General features: G+C 32.2%; 1 protein-coding gene across 1 annotated transcript in view; it reads right to left on the reverse strand.

Annotated features, from left to right (window-relative positions):
• Nucleotides 1-231: 231 nt before the first annotated feature.
• LOC132714945 (maestro heat-like repeat-containing protein family member 1) overlaps nt 232-27,769 on the reverse strand; it is a 36,215-nt gene continuing 8,677 nt past the window's right edge. The window contains exons 4-22 of the mRNA XM_060697879.1: nt 25,210-25,372; nt 22,777-22,875; nt 21,827-21,978; nt 21,167-21,307; nt 19,687-19,779; nt 18,546-18,624; nt 18,181-18,294; nt 16,915-16,988; nt 16,547-16,669; nt 15,844-15,951; nt 12,068-12,212; nt 8,604-8,644; nt 7,684-7,825; nt 5,802-5,965; nt 5,076-5,195; nt 3,089-3,211; nt 1,851-2,006; nt 1,455-1,657; nt 232-1,176 (exon numbers count right to left, since the gene is read on the reverse strand). Coding sequence (XP_060553862.1) covers nt 921-1,176; nt 1,455-1,657; nt 1,851-2,006; nt 3,089-3,211; nt 5,076-5,195; nt 5,802-5,965; nt 7,684-7,825; nt 8,604-8,644; nt 12,068-12,212; nt 15,844-15,951; nt 16,547-16,669; nt 16,915-16,988; nt 18,181-18,294; nt 18,546-18,624; nt 19,687-19,779; nt 21,167-21,307; nt 21,827-21,978; nt 22,777-22,875; nt 25,210-25,372 — 2,496 coding nt within the window. The 3' untranslated portion in view covers nt 232-920. The remainder of the gene's footprint in view (nt 1,177-1,454; nt 1,658-1,850; nt 2,007-3,088; nt 3,212-5,075; nt 5,196-5,801; nt 5,966-7,683; nt 7,826-8,603; nt 8,645-12,067; nt 12,213-15,843; nt 15,952-16,546; nt 16,670-16,914; nt 16,989-18,180; nt 18,295-18,545; nt 18,625-19,686; nt 19,780-21,166; nt 21,308-21,826; nt 21,979-22,776; nt 22,876-25,209; nt 25,373-27,769) is intronic.

Here is a 27,769-nt window from a genome sequence, read left to right on the forward strand (position 1 = left end):
ACCCCCCCTAAACTTCGTTTGTGGGGGTATAACAATTAACTGATCAAGTTCATCACCCAGGGGCATGATAAATATCAATTTTGCAAACATGCATAAGGTAACATTTTAGCTCTTGGCATTGTAGTTTTACAAAATAAGACTGAAATGAGTTTTTTCATATAAAACTATATCAAGTGACCCAAAGGGAGGGGCCAACATTGACCCAAGGGGTATGATTAATACCAGTTATTTTGTGGTTCACAAGTGATGTTACATGCCAAAGAACTTAGCTCTAGGCATTGTAGTTTTACACACAAGTCCCAGATGTGTTTTTCCTATAAAGTCTATATTAATCAAGTGGGCATGATTCTTATCTGTTTTGTAAAGGTCAATAAGGCAATGTTACATGCTAAATATCCAAGCTCTAGACACTGTAATGTAAACTTGAATGTGTTTTCCTATGTAAGTCCAATTAAAATCAAGTAATCCCCGGAACAGGGCTGTTGTTCTGCATAATATCTCATTATGAATAATATTTCTGCCAGAAAGATTTAATTTCATTCTATTGGTTCTAAAGATACAGAGGACACAAAATTTTGAAATTGATACAAAAAAAGACTGTGTGACATTGACCTGACAAAGGTCAAACCTCTGTTCTGCACATCGTCTCATTATGGTTAACATTCTGCCAAGTAGTTTCATGATACAGACCAGAAACGAAAACTGCTAACAGACGGACAGACAACCAGGTGTATAACATTATATGCCAAAGTTTTTCGAGCATATAATAAATATAGAATTTCAAATGACAGTCTTTCTAGTACTGGTTTATTGAAATAACATTTTACCATTTGCTGCATAGGGGTGTAATAAATTACTCATATTGAAATAAATTGTTACATTTTATAGAACAAAGATAATACTAAGTACAGGAACCACAGTTAGATCTTATAAATGTTTACCTTGAGAATATTATCAAATGCATTAGGAGTACAGTTCTTGGTGAGTAGTTCAGTTAGTAGTTCCTCAAGTGCTTCTATTGTAGCCTCCATTAGTACTTCTGACTCTTCCTGATCTAAATCACTCTTACCCTTTTTTGGTGTAAATCCACCATCCAGTGGTAGAGGAAACACACAGTCAGTTACTGTCTTTATTAAATCAAACATGTCTGCATCATTTAATATTGGGTCCAATTTACTGGGGGTATATATTAAGGAAACAAACTTTCAAATTTCACATAATTATTATTACATAACCTCTACATTATGTAGTTAGCTTACATCTAGTTTTAAGTGACAAAAATGTATCTCATATATACCAAAGTTTCCTATAAACAAAATGTACATTTTGTATAATATATCAATAAAACATTCTTTCTATAAAAACTTAATAACTTTTTCAGCAACACAATTAATGTTTTAGATATTAAATAAGAACCTACACTAGATATTTTATCAAGTAATATTTAAGGATACACAAGTGTTGTACAAGATTTCATGGCGAGAGCTCTTGTTTCATTACCAATGTTGAGAGTACTCTCTAATTGCATGTATGTTTGAAGGTGTGTCAGAAACTCTCCCCTGTTGGAGAAATTATATGTCTGTCCTAGATGACTGGGATGTAAAGCTTGACCTATCTGATCTACAGCTCGAATCAAATTCTGCTTCACACTTGTGTCCTACAAAAAAAATATCATCATTTATTCAACAACTTCTGTTACTTACTGTTTTAATCTTGTTCATGTGATTAATTAGCAGCTTTTTAGAATAAAATGTACCTGAAATAGGTAAACCATTTAACAAAACATTTACACCTAGCAAATTCATATATACTTTATATATATACTTTAGAATAAAACATGATTAATATACCTTCACATTAGCAAAGTGTGGTGTTAGAGATCTAAGTATAGTTGCCTCCATCCGAGATATGATGAGACTAGGTGGAGAATACAGGGCAACATAACCATAACATAACATCAATGTTGACTTAATTCTCTCTATATCAGCTTCTGATTTTGTGTCTCCCTATAAATATATATCAACACAACATTATACAAGTATACTAATGTCTCAGATAAAACTATCATCACTCAATACCTCAGACAAAACTGTCATAAAACTTAACTAAGACAAATCTCTACTAATATACTCTGAGAAAACTCTACTGCTACAATTATCCTGAGAAAATTCTCTGCTAAAACACTCTGAGAAAATTCTCTACTGCTACAATTATCCTGAGAAAATTCTCTGTTAAAACACTCAGAGAAAGTTCTCTACTCTTATACTTATCTTGAGAAAATTCTCTGCTAAAACACTCTGAGAAAATTCTCTACTGCTACAATTATCCTGAGAAAATTCTCTGTTAAAACACTCAGAGAAAGTTCTCTACTCTTATACGTATCTTGAGAAAATTCTCTGCTAAAACACTGAGAAAATTCTCTAGTGCTATACTTATCCTGAGAAAATTATCTGCTAATACACTCAGACAAAGTTCTCTACTCTTATACTTATCCATGAGAAAATTCTCTGCTAAAACACTGAGAAAATTCTCTACTATTATACCTATCCTGATAAAATTATCTGCTACTACAAAATTCTCATTTTTTACTTAAAGGGACTCCACTGAGGTTTTTTGACATGACAATTCTGGAAATATTTTGTAGAGATTATTACTCTATTTAATGTAGATCTATACTAATAACTTATGTGCAAAATTTCAGATCATTAGCTCGTTCCATTTTTCCAAAATAATAATTATAATAGTGAAAAATGACCCAAAATTGAAAAGCGTATTTCTTGTATGTTATTTAGTTATATCTTATTTATATTTCTGTTATCAGTGCTCATGTTGATCTATGTGAAAAATTAAAAATTTATGTAACCTCAGTGGAGTTCCTTTAAAACGTAATGACCTTTGCTTTGCAAGTTTAAACGTTTGTCATATCATTTTATGATGTTGAATTTAGAAGGAAATTACCAAGGACTATATAATTCTCTACCATTTTTGAGGTACATGTATTATGTAATAACTTTTACCAATCAAACCTAATATAGCAACCTTTAAATAAGAGATAAGCTATAAATATCAAATAGTGTCAAATACTTACCTTCATAAAACTGAACATTCCAGACTTTTTCTGTGCCATGTCTGTTTTAGTTACAGTTTCTAATTTAGTCAACACAGCATCTAAATGTGAGGTAGCACAGAATCCCAAGCTTACAGCACAGCCCTAAAATATACAACATACATAAACCTGCTTTTACGGCCCTAAAATATGCAACATATATAAACCTGTTTCAAACTGTTAGGGAATAAGTTAAATAGTTGAACTGATATTTTACCACTGTATGATACAAATGTTTTGACTGAACCCTTTCAGTATTTAGTAGCATAGCATATCAGTGAAAAAGAGATCTTTAAATATTAAGAGGATATTTTTTCGTTTGAGTGAAATATGGAATATATTTTCACGAAACATGATAAAATGCCACATATTATCACGAGCCGGGCTAGAAAGCAACTCTTTAAACGTCTTTGCAGCTGTAATGACTGAATTAAAGATATTGGTGTTCAGATTTATTTTCTTACTTAGACCATTTTCCATCATTCTAGACAGTTTTCAAAACAAAATTCAACCAAAAGTTTTTTTTTTTATATTTATCTTTTTTTTCTAACAAAATGGCGAAAGAAACCCCTTGACTCCGGCGACTTTCATATTTATATTTCATATTTATTTTTAACAAATATGAAATATACTTGACTGATATAGCACCATATTTCGTGGGTAAAATTAATAAAATGTCATATTATATCTCTTATAGTAAAGGCCATCTTTTTGAAATATGACGATGAAATTGAAATATTATTATGACATTGTGTCATGTCATTTGGTCATTATTAGTACGTTACTATGAATTTTGCTGTAAAGCAAGAAAATTAATGCTCAAATTATCAAATCTAGGTGACCTTAGAGCTTCAAAGTACCATATTTTCTGGACAATAGGCTACTGCAATGTAAAGTTTGCATCCTTTCAATTTTACCATTTGAGAAATAAAAACAATCATATAGGTCAATCAGGCACATATGCCAAGCCAAAATAATATATGACATTAAATAATTTTAAATAAAATACAGACTTACATTTGGTAATAGCGTACTTATATACTCTTTCTTTTTACTGATCATGAATAGTTTAAGGGTAATTATTTAAGAGCAGTTTTTATATATTAACTTATACCTTGAAAATTTATCATTTTCATTTCACAATTCTGTAAAATAAACAAGAATTCAGTGGAATATACGAGGGGTTATCCAAAAATTTGTGGACTTTCTTTGTTGCGTAAAATATATTTAAGATATTAATTTGAAATTCTTTCAATGCTTAGAAGAATTAATAACAAATAAACACAGAAAATTTCATGTTAGTAGCTTCTTATATTACAACAATATTCAATTTTACATAAACACATGTCGGCGACAGCGGCGCACTCCGAAAAGTTATGATGTTAACGTCATAATAATGTACAAATTGTGCTTCAACGTTACGCAGTCAATATCGGCGTCTGGCGTTTCTAGCGATATCAAAAAAAATTAATGAAAATGACGTCCATTGTTTTAAAGAATTGCTTAAATGCTATCATAAAAGAAATATGCGATGTTTAGCGGGTTTTCTACGTTAATTTTTTAGTTTTTATTAAGAAATATACGAGGATTTACTGAGTTTTTCTACCGTGCACGGGTGCCGTGTATTTTATTTGTGGTTACCGTGAATAATGTACTGGTTGCTGTGATTTAAACAGCTTTGAGCAAATAAAACAAAACTCAGTAACTGTTAGGTTTGTCTTTTATGGTTCTTATATTTGTGCAGTTCTTATAGTGCACCAAAATGCCTGTCAGAGGGGTATTCTTAATTAAGGTTTTCATTCTTTTTCTAAAATAAAACAAATTGCTAAAGGCCCAACTTAAAGATCAGTCAAGAAAATAAATTAACATATAAGCTGCATCCTTGAAAAATTATCTTTTTTGCCTATTGTCCGGAAAATATGGTATTCATTTTCCTCTGAGCTACCAAATGGCAAAAATTATAATTTACCTCTCGTTCAGTTTGGTCTGTATGTTTGACCGTACCAAACACTTGGTCCAACATCTTGTTCACAAAATCTTTCTTTGTTGATTTTCTCATCACAATTCCAATACATTTGTACAGAAAATTCTAAATTATACAAAATAACAGAAAAAGCATACAGTAATAGCCCAAAATAAATTTATTCTTCACTAATTAATTTGTAATAAGTCCTGACAAAAGTGGATTATTACAAAGAATCTTCAATAAAATATCAGGCACAAAAAAAATTCCCATTTAAGACAGGCGGATGACAAATACATAAATTGTCTACATCTTACCTGCTGAAAATACATTTGAATTTACTGTTTTTAAAATATGTACATGTAGTAAAATAATAAAGATTCTAAAGCCATTTTGTGTGTGTGTGTCAACAGTCCTTAGTCTAATAAGAACAGAGGCCTGAATGACTGAAAACATTGTAGACCCCATATAAGGGAAAGAAAGACTGAAGTTATCACATGAAAACAGAATACAAATCTCAGTTTTGGTTAATTTGATTGTTTGAAATCAAGCTTAACTAGAGCATATGTTAGACAGAAATTTAAAGCCTATAGATAACCTGTAGGAACCATATACATACTTGTATCAAGGGTTGACTGCAAACTGTTGTAAATTCTTCTTTATTTCATATAAATTACTGCAGCTTTAAGGTCAACTCTCAATATATAAAGTAGCATAAACACATGTCCTCACCTTTTCCTCAGAGTATCTGTTATACATAGGTATTTGATTTGCAAGAGCCTCCCCAAACTCTGCTATCCATTCTTCATGATCAACTACATCAAGAGACTTAGATAACATCTTCAACAGTAGATCCTCCCAGTTCTTCTGAGACCACTCCTCCTGTTTGTCAGGATCTATTTATAGAATAAGACTTTTATTTATAGAACTACAGTCGAGACAGTCATATGTGACTTTCCAAGGGACCTTTAAAAAGAGGTCACATATGACAGGGAGTCTCTTAATACAGATACACATTTCCGCATAAAATTCATTCAGCCATAGAAAGGTGAAATAAAAGAAATGCTGCCTAAAAAATCTTCTGTAGGTTCTCTATAAACAGTAAAAAAATCTGACACAAATCTTAAACCAGTTTGCTCAAGTCATTATGTACATTACACCTCAACACACATCGACTGCATCATGTTTACCATATTTGGTACCTGTATATATGTATGATACAAACTGTGTAATTGAAGCAGATTTGAATTAAGGTTTGTTTAAAGTGTACTGACTACTGGATAATAATTGGACTTAATCATTTTGGTCCTTAGGTGTTTAAACAGGGTACCTGGGATTCTTATCTGGAAAACGGACAATTAAAAGGTGTGAAAGTCATTTAAATCAAAGAAGTGCATTTGAACCAGACAATTAGGGTCGCTCATCACATATGACAAGGAGTCATATAATTCAGACCATTTATGTAGCAAAATATGTTGGGAAGGACTGAAACAAGGTCGGATAAGACAGAGGTTTGTTAAAAATAAGGCAGTCAGGCAGACTGCTCAGGCAGTCTCAACAGTATATTTTTATTAATATAAAAATAAGATTATTATTAATAAAATTAGACTTGAATACACATTATGTCTATAGCAAGACTTAGCATCTACTCAAAACAATTCATAACGGTTACTATCTACATAAAGTTAACTATTTGTAGAATGCCTGTACAGATAAACAAAAAATGTTGAAAATGTAATAAATGTAATGAATTAACTGTTGTTTTCTGTCTACAGTCAGGACTCATTACAACGTCACTGTTGGTTCCCAAAGGATATGTCAGTATATGGAATTTGTCAGTATATTGAATATGCTTATTCACTGGTATCTGCGAAATATGTATTTAGATCTATATTAAACATCTATGATAAAAAAAGATTTTTGTGTTTATGTGTTCACTTTATTATACACATTACATATCATACACATAATACAACAACTTTATGAAAATAATAACAACTAAAATAGTTAAAGATTGATATAAAAATGATAAAAGCACACACTTTTAAAAGTTAAACGTTTAAAAATTGTTGCACACTGTTTATTGTCTTTGTCAATTAACGACAATAAACGACAATTGTCTTTGATACTTTTCTTATTTGTTATTGTAATATGGTGTAACAATCAACTGATCAAGCTACAATACCTGTTTTAACACCTTGCGGCTTTTGTTCACGGCTCGATGATACGCGCGCTTAAGTGTCAGTTTAACAGGTACTGATTGTAAAGGAAATAACACGTTTGGTTTCCAATTTTATTGTGTCGGAGTCGGAATACGAATTTTCCGTTATAAAGGATTATAATAACGTTGAAAAAAATTGGTTCCCACCAATTCACTGTCGTTATTTGAATTTGTCAGTATAGTGGATTCCGATGTATTGAGTCCTGACTGTATATACTTCCTAGGAAATTCTGAGTCTAACAATGTATTTCATATTAACTGATGGATGGCTTTGATAGATTTACATGACAATACACATGTGATGTAACCTTTGTTTGAAATCTTAAACTTTAAAGTAACATTAATCATCACTGAAATTCAATTCAACAATCATCAATATATATATTATTTTACCTTCTAGGTATTGAACTAATTTTGGGATGACTGTGTCCCATAGTTCAACAAGGTTGTCATGGAGATTAGGGGATAGTCCTTTCATGAGGTTTAAAACATGAACACCTCTCTGTCTCCCATTCTGGGGTCTTCCTGCTAATGTCTGAAACATAACATAACACAAACATAGTATAACATAAACATGACATAACTCAAACAAAACAAAACATAACAAAATCATAGTATAACATAAACATGACATAACTCAAAGAAAACATAACATAACACAAACATAGTATAATATAAACATGACATAACTTAGACAAAACATAACATAACACAAACATAGTATAACATAAACATGACATAACTCAAACAAAACATAACATAACACAAACATTGTATACCATAAACATGACATAACTCAAACAAAACATAAGATAACACAAAAATGATATCACAAACAAAACAAAGCTCAAATAATATATAACAAAACCATATAAAAACACACATAACACAAACATTATATAACTCAAGCAAAATATAACTGAAAAATTACATAACATAAACACAACATAACTCTAGCATACTTTAACACAAGCATTACATGACACAAACATTACCTAACTCAAACAAAACATATCACAAACTTAACATAATAAGTATCATGCTTTATTATATCCATTAATTGTTTTAGGCATATAAGTAATTGACAAAAAACATAATTCTGATAACATTAAACATGCCATTAGAGACCAGAAATAAAAGCAGAACATGTATTTTATCTTTCAGTGAAATGTTTGGAAAGCAAGGTTACCGAGACTGTTTGATAAAAAAAAAATTATAAAAATTATATTTGGTAGTAAAACTGAGATTAAAGGCATGCACACACGCATGCACACACACACACACACCCACAAATAAGAATTAATTTTACTTACAACAAGTCTGGCTATCACAGCAGCTGGTTTGGGTAAGTTAGCTAGAAATATAGATAAACTTACAATCAACATTATGTAAAAATATGCATAAAAATTAGGAATTTTCACATGAACATCAGTTATGGACAGAAAAATTGATTAAAAAATTGTCAACAATTTGCAAGAATTGGTTAACCATACAAAGCCCCATTTTCAAAGTTATAAAAAGAAAAATAACTGGAAACAAGGGCAACATTGTCACTACATGTAAATACAGCCGTCAAAAAAGCTTTTGACAGAAATATGGGTATTATAGATCTGCATATAGGATATGCTATTGGCAATATCTGGACATAATCTGGATATTTTATCATCTCTTGTGACCTTGACCTTGCAAATATTAACCTTATTACATGTGTCACACTTGTAGTCATGATAGTTATCATTTGTATTACAATCAATCAATAAATGATGACTAAAATTTAATGGTCCCTGTACACATCTTCTGTTTTAAAATGGTCCCTGTACACATCTTCTGTTTTATCTTTGACCTCTCTACGTGACCTTGACTTAGTTTGCAAGGACCTGGATTATGCCTCAAAATGTTGAAAATTTGTGCCAATTTACAATAAAATCCCTCAATGAACATAGAAGTTTTGCTCAGAACAAGCATATTTCAATAACCTCTTAGTGTGACCTTAACCGCTACCTAGAGACCTGGTTCATGCATGTGACACTGCTTCTCATAGTCGTGAACATTACCTTTCCTCACTAAATGATGACTTAATGGTCCAAATACACATTTTCATATCTTCATCTGAACCTTGACCTCTATGTGTAACGTTCACCTTGACAGCAGGGACCAAATTTTTGCATGCAACACTCCACTTTTTCTATGTCCTTTTTATGTGACCTTAACCTTTGACCTAGAGAACTAGTTCTTGTTTGTGACACAGCTTCTCATAGTTGTGAACATTTCTATTATGACTCATTGGGGAAATTTCCCCCATGGTGTAAGAGATTGGGTCTGGGCAAAACCTATATTTTTTCATCTTTGTGACCTTGACCCCGCTTACATTAAACCAAATTCATGTTTCAACCCCGGTTAAATTATAATTTATATTTGTGTTTCAATCCCTCAATAAATGATGACCAGATGGTCCAAATACACATTTTCATATTTTTATCTAATCTTTGACCCCTATGTGTGACCTTGACCTTGGCCTAAGGAACCTTAATTTTGCACGCAACACCCTCCCTCATTGACCTTTGACCTAAAAGGTTGATAGAAGTGCAGTGCTTGGGGAAACTAAAATATGACCTGTTTTTTAAACCAACGTATAAATATGGATGGCACAGTCATATAACTTGGCAATATCATGTACTTTGTATTAATAAGTAAGTGTAGAAATTATGAAGCCATTAGTATAGATAGGACTTAAAATTTATCAAACTTGCCAGTTTAGGTTGACCATATCTATTTTCAAAGACAAGAGCTGTCAAAAATATAGTTTACTTGACTATTCTCAGTGCTTAATAGTAAAACAAGAGCCTGGATTACATAGAATTTTCTAAGTATAAAGGGCTATAATTCTGTCAAAATCCATGTTAGAGTTATGGACCTTGGATAGTGACCTCCTATATGCTCTCAAATAAGTGTCAAGTTTCAAACAGTTCCCGTCTGTAGTTTTGGAGATACCAACTTGCACACAAAATCTAAAACCAAAAATATGACGGTGATGGCAATGCCATTGCCTGCATGTGTATTATAGCTCTCCTTATTTAGTGAGCTAAAAATCATGTACTTCGTGTTGAAGTGTGTAAATGATGAAGCCAGTGGTACAGGTAGTAGGAATAGGTAAACTTTGTATGGACACAGGCAGACAGACTGTTCAATAACCTCTATATGACTGGAGGCATAAAAACGCAATGGAACAAAACTAAACAAAGAGGGCAATGATGACACCTAATCACTGACCTAAAATCCAATTCTATAAATTGTCAAAAATTTTCACTGCAGAAGCAATTATTTATATCCTGTAGTGTCATGTATAATTCAAAACAGCTGCATGATTTAATAAATGTTTGTAGAGGTCTTCTAGAAAAAAAAAAACATGTGAAAACATGTAAGCTCTGAGAATTGTAGTTTTGAACCATACATGTATTTAAATGTGTTTCCCTTTACAAGTCTATATAAAATTAGTAACACCAGGGGCGGGGCATAAAGGGGCATGATTTACATAAATTTTGTTGAGGACTACAACATTGATCTACAATGGTGATCCTAAGGGCATGTGTGAAATTTCAAGTAAAAATGAGGAAATTATTTAGATGCATGAAAAATTACATCCAAACAAGAACGTGTTTGTTAAACACAAATGCCCCCGGCTCAGATTCTTGTCAGTAGCAATATTTCAAAAAATGTTTACCCATTCACTCAGTTATGTACAGAAAAACTGCCAAAAAATTGAAAACACAAGTTATATAGCTTGACAAAGTCATAGCATTTTGTAATTGTGAAAAATATAAGTTGCCAAGTCATTGCCCTGACTTGTGAAGATGAAAAATATTCAACTTCATGCAAGTTATCTTCCTACCAAATATGAAATACATCTGTCATTAAATAAAGGCTGTATGGTAAAAATCTATTTTTAGCACTGGTGACCTAAACCAAACTGACCCCTAACTCTATCCAAAAGAAGAATACCACATTGGTGACCTTGACATTGGTAACATTGACCTTGACCCAAATGACCCCTTACTACACCAAAAGAAGGAGGACCTCCCTTGGCATGTTTGTATTAAACTAAAACATCAACTAAAATATAAAGGCTGTATGAGCAAAAATGTTTATATTTATTTTTTAAACCAGTGACCTTGACCTTGACCCTAGAGACCGCTTACTCCACAAAAAATTAGAGGACCATCAAAGGTATCCACCTACTAAATATGAAAGATATCATTAAAGAAATTAAGCAATTAGGAGAAATTTAAGATAAATCCAACTTGCCGAAATAGGTTAACCAGACAAGGCCCTATTTTCAAAGTGAAAAAAGGGAAATAACTGGGAAATATGGATGACACAGTTATATAACTTGGCAATATCATGTACTTTGTATTGATAAGTAAGTGTGGAAATTATAAAGCCATAAGTATAGATAGAACTTACGATATTTCCAACTTGCCGTTTTCAGTTAACCATTATTCATTTTCTTAAGTGCTGAAAAGGGCAATAACTTGGTAAATATGAAAGCCAGAGTTATGTAACTTGCCCAGATCATGTACTTTGCATTGATTAGTAAGTTTGTAAACTTAGAAGCCATTGGTACAGGTAGAACTTAAGAAAAATCCAACTTGCAGTTCTAGGTTAACCTCGTACGGACAGACGGACGGACGGTTCAATCACTATATGCCCGGGGGCATAAAAATCACTGCAAACACATAGGTAAGACAGCCCAACTTTTTTATTTAAGCAGATATGTTACCTTGAGTCTCATAATCAAGGTCATAATCTTCAGCATTTTCCTCCCTCTTCTTGTTAGCAATAGTTGCTAGGCAACGACATACTACCCCAGCAGCCTCAGTATACTTCTCTGGTACCACCAACTCTAACAAGTATGGCCATAAAACCTGAGCAAATAACATTTTGATAAAATTAAAATATTTTTATTTAAGGCTTATTACAGATCAATCACACTCATTTCCTTCTTATCAAGCATTTTGAATCTGTAAGAACAGGAAATAAAACCACAATATCATATTGTTGTTTATATCTTTATAATCATGAACTACATGATTTACCTGACATTATCCAACATTCTATTGATATATGTCAATCATTTAACATTGATACAATCATGCAGGATACATTGCCAAATATATGAACGTCCTGATGACGAATTAAACATCAGCAATATCAATTATATTGATTAACCAGTGGAATAAATAATAAAAGAGCATCCACATCAACCAATTAACCTTCAGAGAATTCCAGCATAATGTCAGCAATCCACTTACAAAATAGTAACATGTGATGATCTAACAAAAGATGACATTGATGATGTAATATTGCCTAAAAACTGGCCTATGAACTACATCAGTTCATAAGATTATCTCCAATGAACTGTGTACAAGTATGTCAGAAGCAAGAGATGACTTGGTTTCTTGTGTACTAACAACAACAGAAACAATGAGTCACTGACGGCTTTCCTTAAGGTAGTGTTACTGTCATGCTTTCCTACCAAAAAATTCTAACATCGGCCAATATCATAGCAAATCGGTTATTTCTGGAACGTTATTTATTCAAAATCATGGACATTAATTTATTTACAATCACTCAACCTTCATTGCTGTGTACCAAATTCTGGTTATAAACGGTAAAAAATTATTGAATATTGAAGACTGTGAAAAATGTTCCAGAAATGACCTATTTATTACCATATATTGGCAAATGTCAGAAATCTTTTGGCAGGAAAGCATTACAGTAAGATAACCTTAAGCAGAACAGAGAATCTGGTGATCTGTTTTTGGAAGCTGATTAAACTTTGGTTAGTTAGTATGATCCAGAGAAAAACCAGACTGTTCTCTGTGGTAAAACTCCCAATTCACCCTCACCTATTAAAGCTTTAAATTGTTTAAATTGTCTGCCAAAAAAACTGACATATATTGCCTTTTTTGACACAAGAGGAGTTGTTGTATACAATGCAGTCCTGGCATGGAAGACTGTGACAGCAGTTTTAGTCAAAGTAAGGTGTTGTGTTCTTAAAGGCATGATTCTTTTAATAATTTACTTTACACATTTAGATAAAATAATGTTTTACAAAATTGAAAACCTGGTAATTATTGTTACTCAAAACTTACACATGTAGTATATAAAACAATTGTTACAGATCAATAAATGCAACTATTATCACATCTCAGGTACTGAGACATGATTTAATCAGAGGTGATGAGAAGGAAAAACCTAAACTTCAAATGTGACCTTTTTCATGATAATGCCATGCTACATACATGTACTCTGTCCCTATATTGCTTGCTGGGACAGAAATTGACACAGTTGCAACTTCTCCTGATCCCACACTACAATTTTTGTTTATTATTTTCAAAGAATCAGGATGCCGTTTCAACCATGCTAGTGACCATACCATATTTGTCAGTGCATGTTTGCAATAAATTTCGATCACCCGACATCCAAAGCTGGACAAGGTCAATTCCTAAGGCAGAAGTATGTAGTTAGATCATTTTGGGGTGTCATTCTTGAGAACAGCTGCATGATTTATAAAATATTTGTACATGTAGAAGTGCACTAGGAAATGTTAAATGCCAAATATCTAATCTCTGGGCATTGTAGTTGTCCTCACGATTTTAATGAGTTCTCCCAAATTATGCTTTGGGTATTAGGGGAAGATTTTTAAAACATCTTACTTGATATCTCTATGTAAACTATGTGACCCCTAGCACAGGGCTATTTTTGACCCCAGGGACATAACTTATGTATCTTTTGTAAGGTCAACTATGCAATGCTACATGCTAAATATCTAAGCTTTGGGCATTGTAGCTTCACACAATATGAAATAAATATATTTTCCTATATAATAAGTATATAAAAACCTGAATGTAAGTTAACTGACCCTCACAGCAGCCCGGGGACATGACTTACATAATTTTAGTTAACCCATTGCTTCATATACACGCCTTTTAACGCCTTTTTCACCCCCCCCCCCCTTTTTGTTGTCTCAAATGATGAAAAAATGCCTTATTTAGGCCCCAAACACTTGTTTTTTGTTTGAGAAATGATGTTAAAAAAAGTGACCTCTTTTTCGGCGCGGCCCCCCAGCCAAAAGATACATCAGGGGGTTGCCAGAAGGGGGATGTGCCCCCTTCTGTTTGGGGGGGTTTGAAGGGGGGCGGAGTCCCCCTCATCGCCAAGAAAATTTTGGACTTGTGAGAGGCTGTAAATGACCCCAGATTGATCATAAGGTAACGTGTAACCAACGCTGAAAAGCATTTGACTCTATCTCAATCCATTGAGAAGTTGCAGCACTTTGAAATCAATTTTGATGGAAAAAATCAACGCAAAATAGTGATTTTTGGCAATTTTGAGATGTCCCCTCGTTGCCATGGTAACAGAAAATTAAAGCCTGAGCATGTTGTTGCAAGGGCAATGGTCCAGTCAACATTTGTGCCAAGTTTGATTGGTGTTGAAGCAGTTTTTATAGTATCATAGCAATTTGAACTTGTAACGGGAGACTTTTCAATGAAAACAGCCATTTTTCACAAAATGCTCATGAAGTAATGGGTTAAGGACCACAAGGTGATGCTACATGCTAAATATCTAAACTTTGGGCACTGTATATTCTGATGTGAAGAGTTTTAAAGCTGTTACTTTTAAAGTCTACTGTTACATCTTGCTTGTGACCTTTTTATGCATCAGACTGGAATCAGTTATATAACTTTTGTAGAGTGCCACCGCAGGATCATTCCTGAACAGTTTGGTCAAAATCCATCTTCTGAAGTTGTGTTACAGGAGATGTTGTTTAAAGAATTGTGGATAACAACTAACAAGACACTGCCACCACAAAAGCTTACCTAGGAGCACTTTGTCCTTAAGTAAACAACAAATTGTTATAACTCATAAAGGCATGAAAAGTGTATTAATTAGGCAGGGCAATATTTTCAAAAAATAATTTAAGGCAATTGTAACGACAAACAGTAACAAAGATGTTTGTAAAATCATTTGAATGTTCAAAGTTGCATGAATTATTGGTTGAAAATCTATTTGGCATACAAGGTCAATGTGACTTTTGACCCCTTGACCCCATAATCAATAGGGATCATCTACTTCCCAAGACTAATACACCCAAAATTTAGGGTAATGGGCCCATGCATTCTCAAGACAATGTGGAACTGACGGATCAACCAACCTACAGACGAACAACAAGCTGCAACACAATATGCCTCCTCGTCTTTGAAGGGGGGGACATAATAAAGTTGAGTTTACCAAAGTGCCCTGCTTACATTAACCTTATGTAATTATGCTGATGAAAATTTAAATATGGATATGGTACAAACATTTTCATTTATCTTTTAATATACTTTTTACATTAGTTTTTTTCAAATACAAAAATGTATCATCCAAAATATTGATAAGTAAAAGTTAACACTCAAATATCTCTCTGTTCATTCTTTATATAACATAACATAACATGAATTTATATACTCAACAATGCTTGAATAATGCTAACAAAACATAAATAATTACATTTTCCATTTGTTCAACAGTATTAGTAAGTAACTGTAATACATGATCACACATCATACGTAACTGGACATTGGTCACATGATCTGGATCTGGTGACCTCTTTGCACCCTGTAAAAATGTAACTTCTTTACTAACACAACTAGATAAATTGTTAACAGGCAAAGAATTCCTGATGGCTAAAATTTTTGCACTGACTTACTTAATAAACAAGTTATAAAGATTTTAAACATGTCATTCTAATCAAGATAACCAGCATATTTTACATAAGAATGCAATCTTTTATTTTCTTTCCAACATATATATTTAGAAAACAGATACATTTATAATATTTGAGTATATAATACATGTATTGCACATTTATGTTTAGATGCACAGTAATATTGGCCATAGGCCTTCATGATTAATGGCTAACCATTCAAACAAAGAGCCATTATTAATGTTATACTCCCACTGTCCACAGTTCATTACATGCTTTTAGTATCAATCGCATATAATAATCAACTTCATATAAAGTATTATGACATTTGATTAATTAAATACAGAATAAGAAATATTCAATTATATTCATGTACAAGTTACACAAACATACATTCAAGTTCAAAATTCCATTTGGTAATACAATATTATCAGACATACTATTATTGGCAAAATCTAAACACTTTCAAACGTTAAAAACCAACAAAATAATTGTGAGAAGACTTACAGGAGGATCAGCTGGTAGTGAGCATTGTGTTACTATAAACTCTATCATCTGAGTTCCACCTTCTAATTCCATGTAATTATGGTGACCCATTGCTATAACAACTTGAGCAAACACTTTCTTCACCTTCATTTATAAATCATTAATAAAAACAAAGTTTTAAAAATTAGGTGGTCTTAAAATATTTCATCTTTAAACAGATAAAAGGTTCAAGTTGTATAAGATTGCAAAAGAGTGGTACACAAATAAAGAGGAATTCACAGGATATGATCATTCTTTTAAAAATGTCCACATAGAAAATAGAGTGTAAATTTAATTCTAACTTTATTGAACAAGTTAAATAAAATCACATTATGCGAGCATCTATATACCTTGTTACTATGTTCCTGTGTAATACCTTTCAACCCCGACAACACTACTTCCTTCTTGTCTTCCATAGATGGGGCTTAAAAATTATATAATAGTTATAATTCTTTGAGATATTTATATCATTTTATATCAACAAGGAGCCGTATGGGTGTAAACGTCCTTCAGTGATAAATGACGTCAAAAATGTTGTGACTTTATGCACATTTTTCTTTTAAACTATGTGGGTGATATGTTTAAACTGTGAATTGATTCACTTTTAATTTGCACCTTGATCACATAAAAATATGTTTTTATTGTAAATAAAAAAAGCTTACAAGAAAAGTCTGGGTGAATCTAAGTTATCTATGTCATAATTTTACCATTCTCTTGCGTAGTGTATCAATGAAGGACACTGTGTTTACACAATACCTGTGATTGCAATTTTTGTGCTAAGTAACTATCTAACTGTAATGATTTTAAGTCTTATTTAAATCTCAAGATGGAAGTTGAATGTTTTACCATGGCTAGCCAGTCTAATGTGATGAGAGAACTTTATACATGTATTTAGTGACTGAAGTGAATGGAGCTTATTTCACAGTTCCGCCGTATTCATGTGACAATGAATTAGAGAATAATAGTAGTGATGATGACATAGGAATTCAGTGGGATAGTATGGATAAAAGTTATTTTTTTGAACTTGCAAAGATGTGGCTGTTCAAATTTGTACGATAAGTCTATTTTTAGATTCATTGACTTCATTTATCACTGAATGACTTTCCACCCTTAAGGGCCCTTTTGCTTATAGCTGGTCACAATTATTGTGTTTAAAAAGAGAAGATAATTATCTGAATTCAACACTACTGTCAATGTTGTTTACAGTCGTGTACCACATATAGGTAACTCACAGCTTTGATTCGATACTTCACTTCTCAAACTATAATGAAAATTCAATATATAAATCATTCTAAGGATAAAGAAACATAGGCTGACCATCATGTAACATAACTAGTGTTTCTAGACTCTATACAAGAACAATGTTAACATGATTACTATGTTCTTCCTTTTTCTTTTAACGAAACTGTGTGTACAAAAGTAAACAACATCATTTGTTCTTCACAGGTATAAATAGAGCTGCAAGTACAATGTTAACAGTATGTCTTCCCAGGTACAACTGTAGCTGCAAACTTCATCATATAAAATTAATTTCAATATGATTTTTCAGAAACAGCCATTTATCTGTACAAACAAATTAAGCATAAAGGCAGATGGACAATTTAAAATCAGCTTACCTGCTGCATTGATAAGATGTTTAAATATTGTTAGTATTCCAATTTTGATTCTCTCATTGTTTTGGTCAAGTTTCTGCAACAGAATACCAGTCAACTTTCCAGAGAATGACCTGGCTGAAATTATATATTATTATATATAATTATATATAACTTGATAGGATTATTGGCATTGTCTTGGTCAGTAAATATGTAAAGTTTAAAATCATTAGTACAAGAAAAGTATTAATTTGCTGATACAAATTAAACATACAATATCTTTGGCAATATTTTGAAATTTTTAAAGTATATAATTGGATGGTTTTCTAACTTTTAAGTATAAGCATCCCTATTAATTCTCTGACAATACAATACAATAAATGATTTACCAATTACAGCAAAACATCTCAAAACTTCATTATGATTCTTCATACTTAAAGGGTTGTTCACATCCACCTGTGCAAAAACCTGAAACAACAATGTACAGCGACATTTGACTAATAATAAATGATTGACCTTACATGCTAGATAATTGTATGTGGCTAATATTTAGCTGTTATATAGTGTACATACTTGTATATATAAGTCACTGGTCACAGTTCTGGTAGTTTACCATGACACATCGTCTTTTTATGGTGAAAACTTGTGCTAAGTTATTTCAAAATATCTTCATGGATGAAAAAAATTGACTGGACACTACCCTCTATCAGAAAATGCTGATCTTTCATCTCTAAAACTGACATTGACTGTAAAACTGACCTTGACAGTAAAGCTGACCTTGACAGTAAAACTGACCTTGATGGTAAAGCTGACCTTGACAGTAAAACTGATCTTGTCAGTAAAACTGACCTTGACGGTAAGAGTTTTTTTTTGCATTACATGTCATTTTATTATGGTGAATAGTAGGTAAAGTTATTCAAAATTCCTTGATGAACGACATTTTGACCAGACACAAACTGGACATGGACTGACAGACAGGTGGACAGACTGACAGAGTTCATTTCTATATCGTTCTTTTTTCTTTGAAAAGCCGAGGACAATAAGGTTAAAACCAAGGAATAAAATTTCTGTTTCAGTTCTGTTTATATTCAATAGAATTTACAAGAATTTTTAGAACAAAAGGGTCATGATAAGATAATAAATTACAAGAAGATATTTTAAGCAGTATATTCCTTAAAATCTGTCCAACAGTTGTGGCAGAGTTGTATTATGTTCAGCAGACCAGAATGATTTTAATTATTTTAGTACTGGATCATTTCTATGGAGTTTTATCAAATCTATCCATCTGTTGAGGAAAAGATGTGATTTTAAAGGCTGTTTCTATTAATAGCTCTGTTCAGCACAGCAGAACACAATGATTTAAGTAATACATTATTTGTAGATGACCATTCAAAAATTCTTTTATAGTTTCATCATAACGGGCCAAAATGAACTACATATATAAACTGTTCTTTTATCACAGAATCTTGATTTCCATTATTAATTTAAAATGTGAAGGCTATAAACAAGTTTTATCATAAGAAACCTTACCTGAGGGAAGAGGGCATTAAGTACATGTTCAAGGTGCGGCTCTAAAATATGAGTTTCTTCCTGACATACTGCATCCAGTACACTACACAAACCCTACAATGTATATCTCAATCTCATTTTAATGAAACAAATTAATGAAATTATTTGCATTAGTTTAGTTACAACAAAGAGCTTATTCTAACATTATTATAATGATAGAGCTTAAGAAAGTACTGTCCATATTTACAGATATTTAGTGAACAGATATTTAGAGATGTGTTCACATATACATGAATTTGGCCACATGTACAGATATTCAATAAAATGTTCAGATATACACCACATTGTAAAGATATTTGGTAATATTTACACATATTTTACCATGTGTACAGATATTCAGTGATGTGTACAGATAATGTGTTCACATTCTTAAAACTATGCACACAGAAATGTGTACAGATACTGTGTACAGATTGTTAAAACTATGCACACAGAAATATGTACAGATTCTTTAAACCATGAACATGTGAACGTGTACAGATATTATGCACAGATTCTTAAAACTTGGCACACAGGAATGTGTACAGATATTTTGTGAAGAACAAGTATGGTATACAGTAGAACAGTAGAACTTCTATGAGTCGAACTTCGATTAGTCGATTTTCTCGATGTGTCGAAGAAAAATGAAAGTCCCGACTTTTCCCCCTATATGTTCCTTATAAAAACCTATTTATGAGTCGAGATTTTATGTGTCGAATTTTTCGATGTGTCGAAGTTTTTTCGTGGTCCGTATAAAGTTAATCTAGTGCAATTTACCACAAATAAGTCGAAGTCGTTCAATTATTTTGACACCTTCGATATCGGCACATTTTTCACACCTTATCTGCCTGCAAAGACGATTTCCAATCAACTTGTGTGACAGGTGTTAATTACACAGTCGTGTGTACAAACAGCCTTTGGTTGCGATAAAATGTGTAATAAAATGCTTTAATCGTTTCTATTTTAATTGCCGTAGTATTTGAAAGTAAACAGTAAGAACTACTTTCATTTGAAAACATCCTTGACCCGGGGTTGCGTGAGAATAACAAGCGAAATATTTACTATAAGCCGGTTTAGTTATCGCCCTTTCGTATTGTTACGCCTTTTGTAACTCTGTTGTATACGTCAACGGATAGTCGAAATAATTAGCCTTGAAAAAACGTTATTTAACATGCTATATTTATCATTGTAAAATGTAAATATCAGATTAATGATGGAAAAACATGAAAAAGGTTTCGTTATACATCTTATAATTAGGACTAGTCACGGGTCGAAATTTTGTCATGGAATTGAGAGCGATTCATGAGTCGAAGTCCCGATGTGTCGAAGTTTTTACGCAAGTCCCTCCAACTTCGACTTACCGAAGTTCTACTGTATGTAGCAGTGTGTGTAGAGTATGTAGTAATAAAATCATTGCTCATAAAATACCTGGCAGTTTCTAAATAGACAACTGAGCACATACCTGTGTAATATGAAATGGTTCAGGATGACGTTTATAAAGGCCAAGAATTCCAGCCAGTATCCGTGGTAACTGTTCCTCTAGTTTATCCTTAGCCATCAGGTGTGTCATATGACCTAATGCTTCAACAATTGCTAGCCTCAACTAAAATCAAAATTAAATATAATAAATATGAAGTGTAAGAAGTGTTCATTGGCTATTTAACATTGATTAAAAGCCAATAATTCAGCTAAACCAAACAACGGCCATATGAGCATATATGATGTCAATTAAATGAAACTTCACTTATGTCCAAATGCTAAAAAAGAAAGAAAAAAGAAATTTTCACAAACATATATATTTCAATATGAAAAAAAATTTGCAATAGGTAATACAGAAATATCCTTAGCATTAAAACAAACATTGATTTATAGTGTTATTTTTAGTCCAATTTGAGTAAAAAGCATTTAAATATTTTCATTTTTTAGCTTTTTTATATAATGAAAAAGATTAAGCTTGAAAAAAACAAAGTAAGAGTAAGCAAAGGATCTGAAATGTTGTTCACAATTTATTGGTATTGGCCGACATTAAATGGTATATATATTTCAGTGGAGTCCCTTTCAACTATAATATATGTACACTACTGGCTGTTATATTTTGAGTAGTCATTTTTATATTACCAACCTTCATTTCTTTAGACTGTATCCATACATTAAATATAACATCATAGGCAGAGAAGATTTCTGCAGAAAACATCTCTTTCTTTACTGTAGGATCTGGGGCCTTATCAATGTTGGCTATATACTCTATAATTGCTTCACTGAACTTAGACAAGGCTGTATAATATAAAATAATTCATCACTTTAAATAAGTTATGTGTCTGTCTGATCTCCATACATAGAGTACAAAAATACAATAAAGAAATTCAAGAAACAAATTTTTATCATAAACAAAACAGAACTTTTTTTATTTTACTTTTATGTTTTTCAAACTATATTTCAAGTAAAATCTACACATATAAAATAAAAAACAAACAAAAAACAAATAAGCTTGTGCTTTATGCTATCTATGTTTTACATTCAGAAGACTACGCAGTGTCATAAACAATTGCTTATTTTAATGACATAACATCTTTTAACAAAAACAATATACAACAAAAGCTGTCAGTAGGACAGAGTGCTCGACTATTCTCAGTGCCTGATAGTAAAAAAGTGCCGGATAATGTAGAATTTTCTAGGATAATTTAGAATTTTCTTAGTTCAAAAAAGGTCATATTTCTGTCAAAATCCATGACAGAGAAATGGGCCTTGAATAGTAACCTCAAAATTATGCTCTCAAATATTTGTGTGAAGTTTCAACACATTCCCTTTAGTAGTTTTGAAGATATCAACTTGCACACAAAAACTTAACCAAAGTGTGACACAAACACCTACGTTAGTACAATAGCTCTCCCTATTCTTCAAATAGTCAAACTTAAAATGAAGTACTTGTTGGCTGTTGAGATCCTTTCCAGATAAAGTTTATATTTTACTTAATTTAAATTTTCTCCACTTTTTCCCTATATTTATCTTTCCTCTTAAGATATTTTAACTGTAGTAAAACTATACATACTTTATAATGTGTTATATAATTACCTGAAGAGAACACCCATCTCATGTTGTCTTGTTTGGCCATACCTAACATAGGTAACATTGTCCCTAATACAGCTGTCAGATGAGGCACCATTCCATACACTGTAAATACAAACATTTACCACACATTTATTGAACAGAATGATACATTATCAGCAAACAAACAGAATCTTAATAACATGGCATAATTTCGAGACTTACACAAATGCATGTGGAAACTAAATAACAACAAGAGCCATGTCAACATGGCCATCCCCTGCCGAATGTGTTTGCTCATTGGAAGAATGTATATGTAGTAGAGCAGAATAATTCCATTTTAAGAGGTCTTTTGGTAATGAAAACTGATGGCTATAGTGATTACAGATTTGAAACCTATGTGAATACTGATGGCTGAAAATAACAAAGGGCAATAACTGAAAAATAATGCAGGGTAGGTTATCATTCTTGTGTGCTGCATCCCTCCTCAGTAAAATCTATCCACCTATGAAGTTTCAAGTTGATACCTCAAATACTTTTTGAGAAAAAATTTAAGTATGAAAAAGAACAAAGGGCAATAACTCAAAAATTATAAAAGGTAGAGTTATCATTCTTGTGCAGTGCACACCTCCTGAGTCAGAGATCTATGCACCTATGAAGTTTCATTTGATATCTCAAAGGCTTTTTGAGTTATGCTCTGGACAAAAATTTATTTTGAAAAAAAAAACAAAGGGCAATAACTCAAAAATAATGCAGGGTAGAGTTATCATTCTTAAGCACTGCACTTCTCTTCAATGAGATCCATCCACCTTTGAAGTTTAAAGTTGATACCTCAAATACTTTTTGAGATAAGCTCTGGACAAAATAGCATGAAAAAAAAGGGCAATAACTCAAAAATTGTATAGGGAAGAGTTATCATTCTTGCGCACAACATTCCTCCTCAATAAGATCTATCCACCTATGACATTTCATGTTGATATCTCAAACACTTTTTGAGTTATGCTCCACTCAGGTGAAAAATTAGGTATGAAAAATAACAAAGGGCAATAACTCAAAAATTATGAAAGGTAGAGTTATCATTCTTGTGCACTGCACACCTCCTGAGTGAGATCTATGCACCTATGATGTTTCATGTTAATATCTCATAGGCTTTTGGAGTTATGCTCTGGACAAAAATCAATTTTGAAAAATAACAAAGGGCAATAACTCAAAAATCATGCAAGGTAGAGTTATCATTCTTGTGCACTGCACTCCTCCTCAATGAGGTCTATCCACCTATGAAGTTTCAAGTTGATAACTCAAATACTTTTAGAGATATGCTCTGGACAAAAATGTCGGACAGAAGGACGGACGGACGGACAGACGGAAGGTCGGACTGACGGACGGAGACTATTTCTATATCCTTCGCCGAAATTTTTCGGCGGGGGATAATAAAGGCACCACAAAGGCGGGGATATATACGCCTGAATTTCAATTTGTTAGAGTAATCAAACATATTCTTTCAATTAGGGAAGAGACGCAATCATGAAACTTGTCTGAAAAAATGACCTTCAAGGTGGAGGCTTTTTTACCCTCATGCATAATTCATAAAACTTTTATTAAGGTCTACTAGGCAATGCTATATGTCTAATATAGATGCATAGTAGTTATCAACAACAGCAAGTGACTCCTGGGTAGGGAAAAGTTTGAACCAAAGGGAATGATTCATATCATTTTTGTAAAGGTCAATAAGGAAATGCTACATGCTAAATATCTAAGCTCTAGACACTGTAGTCTCACATAAAGAAACTTGAATGTGTTTTCCTATATCAGTCTATATAAATCAAGCAATCACCAGGGCTAGGCTAATTTTATGTTAAGAAGCCCAAACTTGTGCGCTGTACATTGCCTTGTTATATTTCTGCCGAAAATGTTTTAATTTATTTCTTTCTTCTTCAAAAGATACAGATCAGACACAAAATTCATACAAAATAACTAATGTGAACTTGACCTTGACCTAAGGAAGGTCAAACCTGTGTTCTGCATTTAACATTTCTGCCAAATATTTCAATTTCCTTCAATTAATCCAAAAGATAGACAGGACACAAATTTGCTAACAGACTGGTGAACACCAGAATCATAACAATATACAAATGTACACCGAAAATTTTTCAGGCTTATAAAAAGAGTGTTCTTTGTGTATTTGCATTTGTGAGTGCAAAAAAAAATGAAAATAAAGCTTAATATCAATCGGTCAAAGCTACTGATCTGGCATTTTATAAACACATTTGAAATTATTGTTTCACTAAGTATTTAACTTTAATACTACTATTTTATCTAACTGTATAATTGAGCATTCACAATGTTATTCATAGGCAGGAAGAAAGATTTATTGTTCAATAAGTGATTCACAATAAAAGTTGACTTTAAGAATGTTTATACAGTGTTGTATCACAGTTCAATTTATTAGTAACAGTATACCATTAACAGAGCATAGATTTGCAATGGTCTGTACAACAAAGAAGTGAGGTAAAGACCCTGGTTGAAACTTTTGCAGCATCTCTTCCATTATTTCATTACAATACTTTTTTCCAAGAGCCACCAAAACACCACTGGCTGCTGTCTGCCATTCTGGCACCACCTCCTGTAATAAAGCAGTCATATAAAAACATATATTTTGAGAATTAAAAAAATAAAACACATACAGATTGTTTTTTTACACTTCATTTATGCTTTACAAGAAAATTAACTGACTTATTTTTTCTATTATACTTAAGATACTGCCTTGATCCTAATTAAGAAACAATGTTTACCTAACCTAAAATTAAATGTTTATCTATAAACCTAAGATTCAATGTTAATCTCAAGTAAGATTCAATGTTTATTTAACCTAAGATTCAATGTTTATTTAACCTAAGATTCAATGTTTATTTAACCTAAGATTCAATGTTTATTTAACCTAAGATTGCATTTGTTTCTTATCTATTATGATGTCTGTCCAAGTTCTTTAAAAATCATTAAACTTGTGAAAAAAGGATAAATATTTCAGAAAATAATGTTTTTAAAGTCATATATGTTGACAAACAATGATTGCTTGTTCAAATATTTGACGATAAACGGTGCCATTTTGAAAATGCACCAAATTAAACATCAAATATTTGTAAATAACATTGTGAAATATTATTAAATTTTTACATGATACGATTAAATAACATTTTTTGTCTGTGAAATCAATTTCTGTTTTGTCATTGAACAATGCATAAATTAAAAACAAGATTGCATTTGTGAGAAATGCTATGCCACCGCATTAATACAACACTATTATATATAGTAATAGTTTCTATACAATTGAAGATTGCCATAATGCATAGATTACTGACCAATCTAATTGTTATTAAGATTAGTACCTTCAGACAATAAGATTTTTAATGTTTTACTTTATGACATAGTGACTGAAAATCATAACCCCCGGGGCAGGGCCAATTTTGACCCCCTGGCTATAATTTGAACAATCTTGCTAGAGGTTCACTACACAATGTTTCATGCAAAATATCTAACCTCTAGCCTTTGTCAATAAGAGAAGATGATTTTTTAAAGTTTTTACTATATACATGTAAAGAAAACCTATGACCCCTGGGGCGGGGCTAATTTTGACACTAGAGGCAAACTTTGAACAACTTTGGTAGAGTACCTCTAGATGGTATCATACACCAAATATCAAAGCTCTAAGCCTTGAACCTTCAGACAAGAAGGTATTTTAAGCTTTTACTATATGTACATATAGTGAAAATCAATGACCCACAGGGCAGGGCCAATTTTGACCCCAGGGTCATAATTTGAGCAATCTTTGTAGAGGTCTACCAAACAATGCCTTTTGCAAAATATCTAAGCTCTAGGCCTTGTGGGTCTTTACAAGAAGATTTTTTAAATTTATTCTTCTAATTCCTTTTGGTTACCATGGCAACCAGATTTCTGCATGGAATGAAATTCTTCGAACAACTTTGGAAGCCCTTCACCCAAGGATCAATCCTGCCAAGTTTGGTTGAAATTGGACAAGTGGTTTTTCACAAGAAGATTTTTTAAGTTCACTATATAATCTATATAACACACATACAAACACACCAACACACACACAGGTGAATCGCTACATGCCACCGCATCGCAGATGCTGTGGTGGCATAAAAGCTTATGAAACTCTGACCTATTTTCAAATATAAGCAGTAGATTTTTTACCTTGACACCGGGAACAAAAAAATTCCTAATTTCATTGCAAATCTATAAAATTGTTACTTTTTTAAAGTAGAAACTGATAATGTAATGCAGCCAGGATTAGTTTTCAGTTATATTTTGATTCATTTAGAAAACATCTTATAATTTGATGTTTGAATGGTGATGTACTATGCCAGATCATGGTCGGTAGATAACCTAATCAACCGAGACATCTTTTTTCGTAAAATTGGTCTGACTCCAGCCCATTCTATTTGAAAGACCCTGGTTTAACATACCTAAGATTCAATGCTTATCTTACACGGATATCCATGTTCTTCTAATATAAGATTCCATATTAATCTAACTTAAGATTCAATGATTTATATTTAATATAACATTAAATGATTATCTAACCTGAGATTTGATTTTATCTCAACACAGATTCAATGTAGATCTTACTTATGATTAAATGTTTACCTTACCTAATATGCAATGGTTACCTTAATCAAGATTCAATATTTATATAACCTTAGATTCAATGTTTATATAACCTAAGATTCAATGGTTACCTTATCCAAGATTCAATGTTTCCCTAACCTAAGATTCAATGGTTACCTTATCCAAGATTCAATGGTTACCTTATCCAAGATTCAATGGTTACCTAATCCAAGATTCAATGTTTATCGTATCCAAGATTCAATGGTTACCTTATCCAAGATTCAATGTTTATCGTATCCAAGATTCAATGGTTACCTTATCCAAGATTCAATGGTTACCTTATCCAAGATTCAATGTTTACCTAACCTAAGATTCAATGGTTACCTTATCCAAG

This window comes from Ruditapes philippinarum, unplaced genomic scaffold, assembly GCF_026571515.1.
Source record: "Ruditapes philippinarum isolate M1 unplaced genomic scaffold, ASM2657151v2 ctg3218_1_1_1_1, whole genome shotgun sequence".
NCBI classification, from domain to species: domain Eukaryota; kingdom Metazoa; phylum Mollusca; class Bivalvia; order Venerida; family Veneridae; genus Ruditapes; species Ruditapes philippinarum.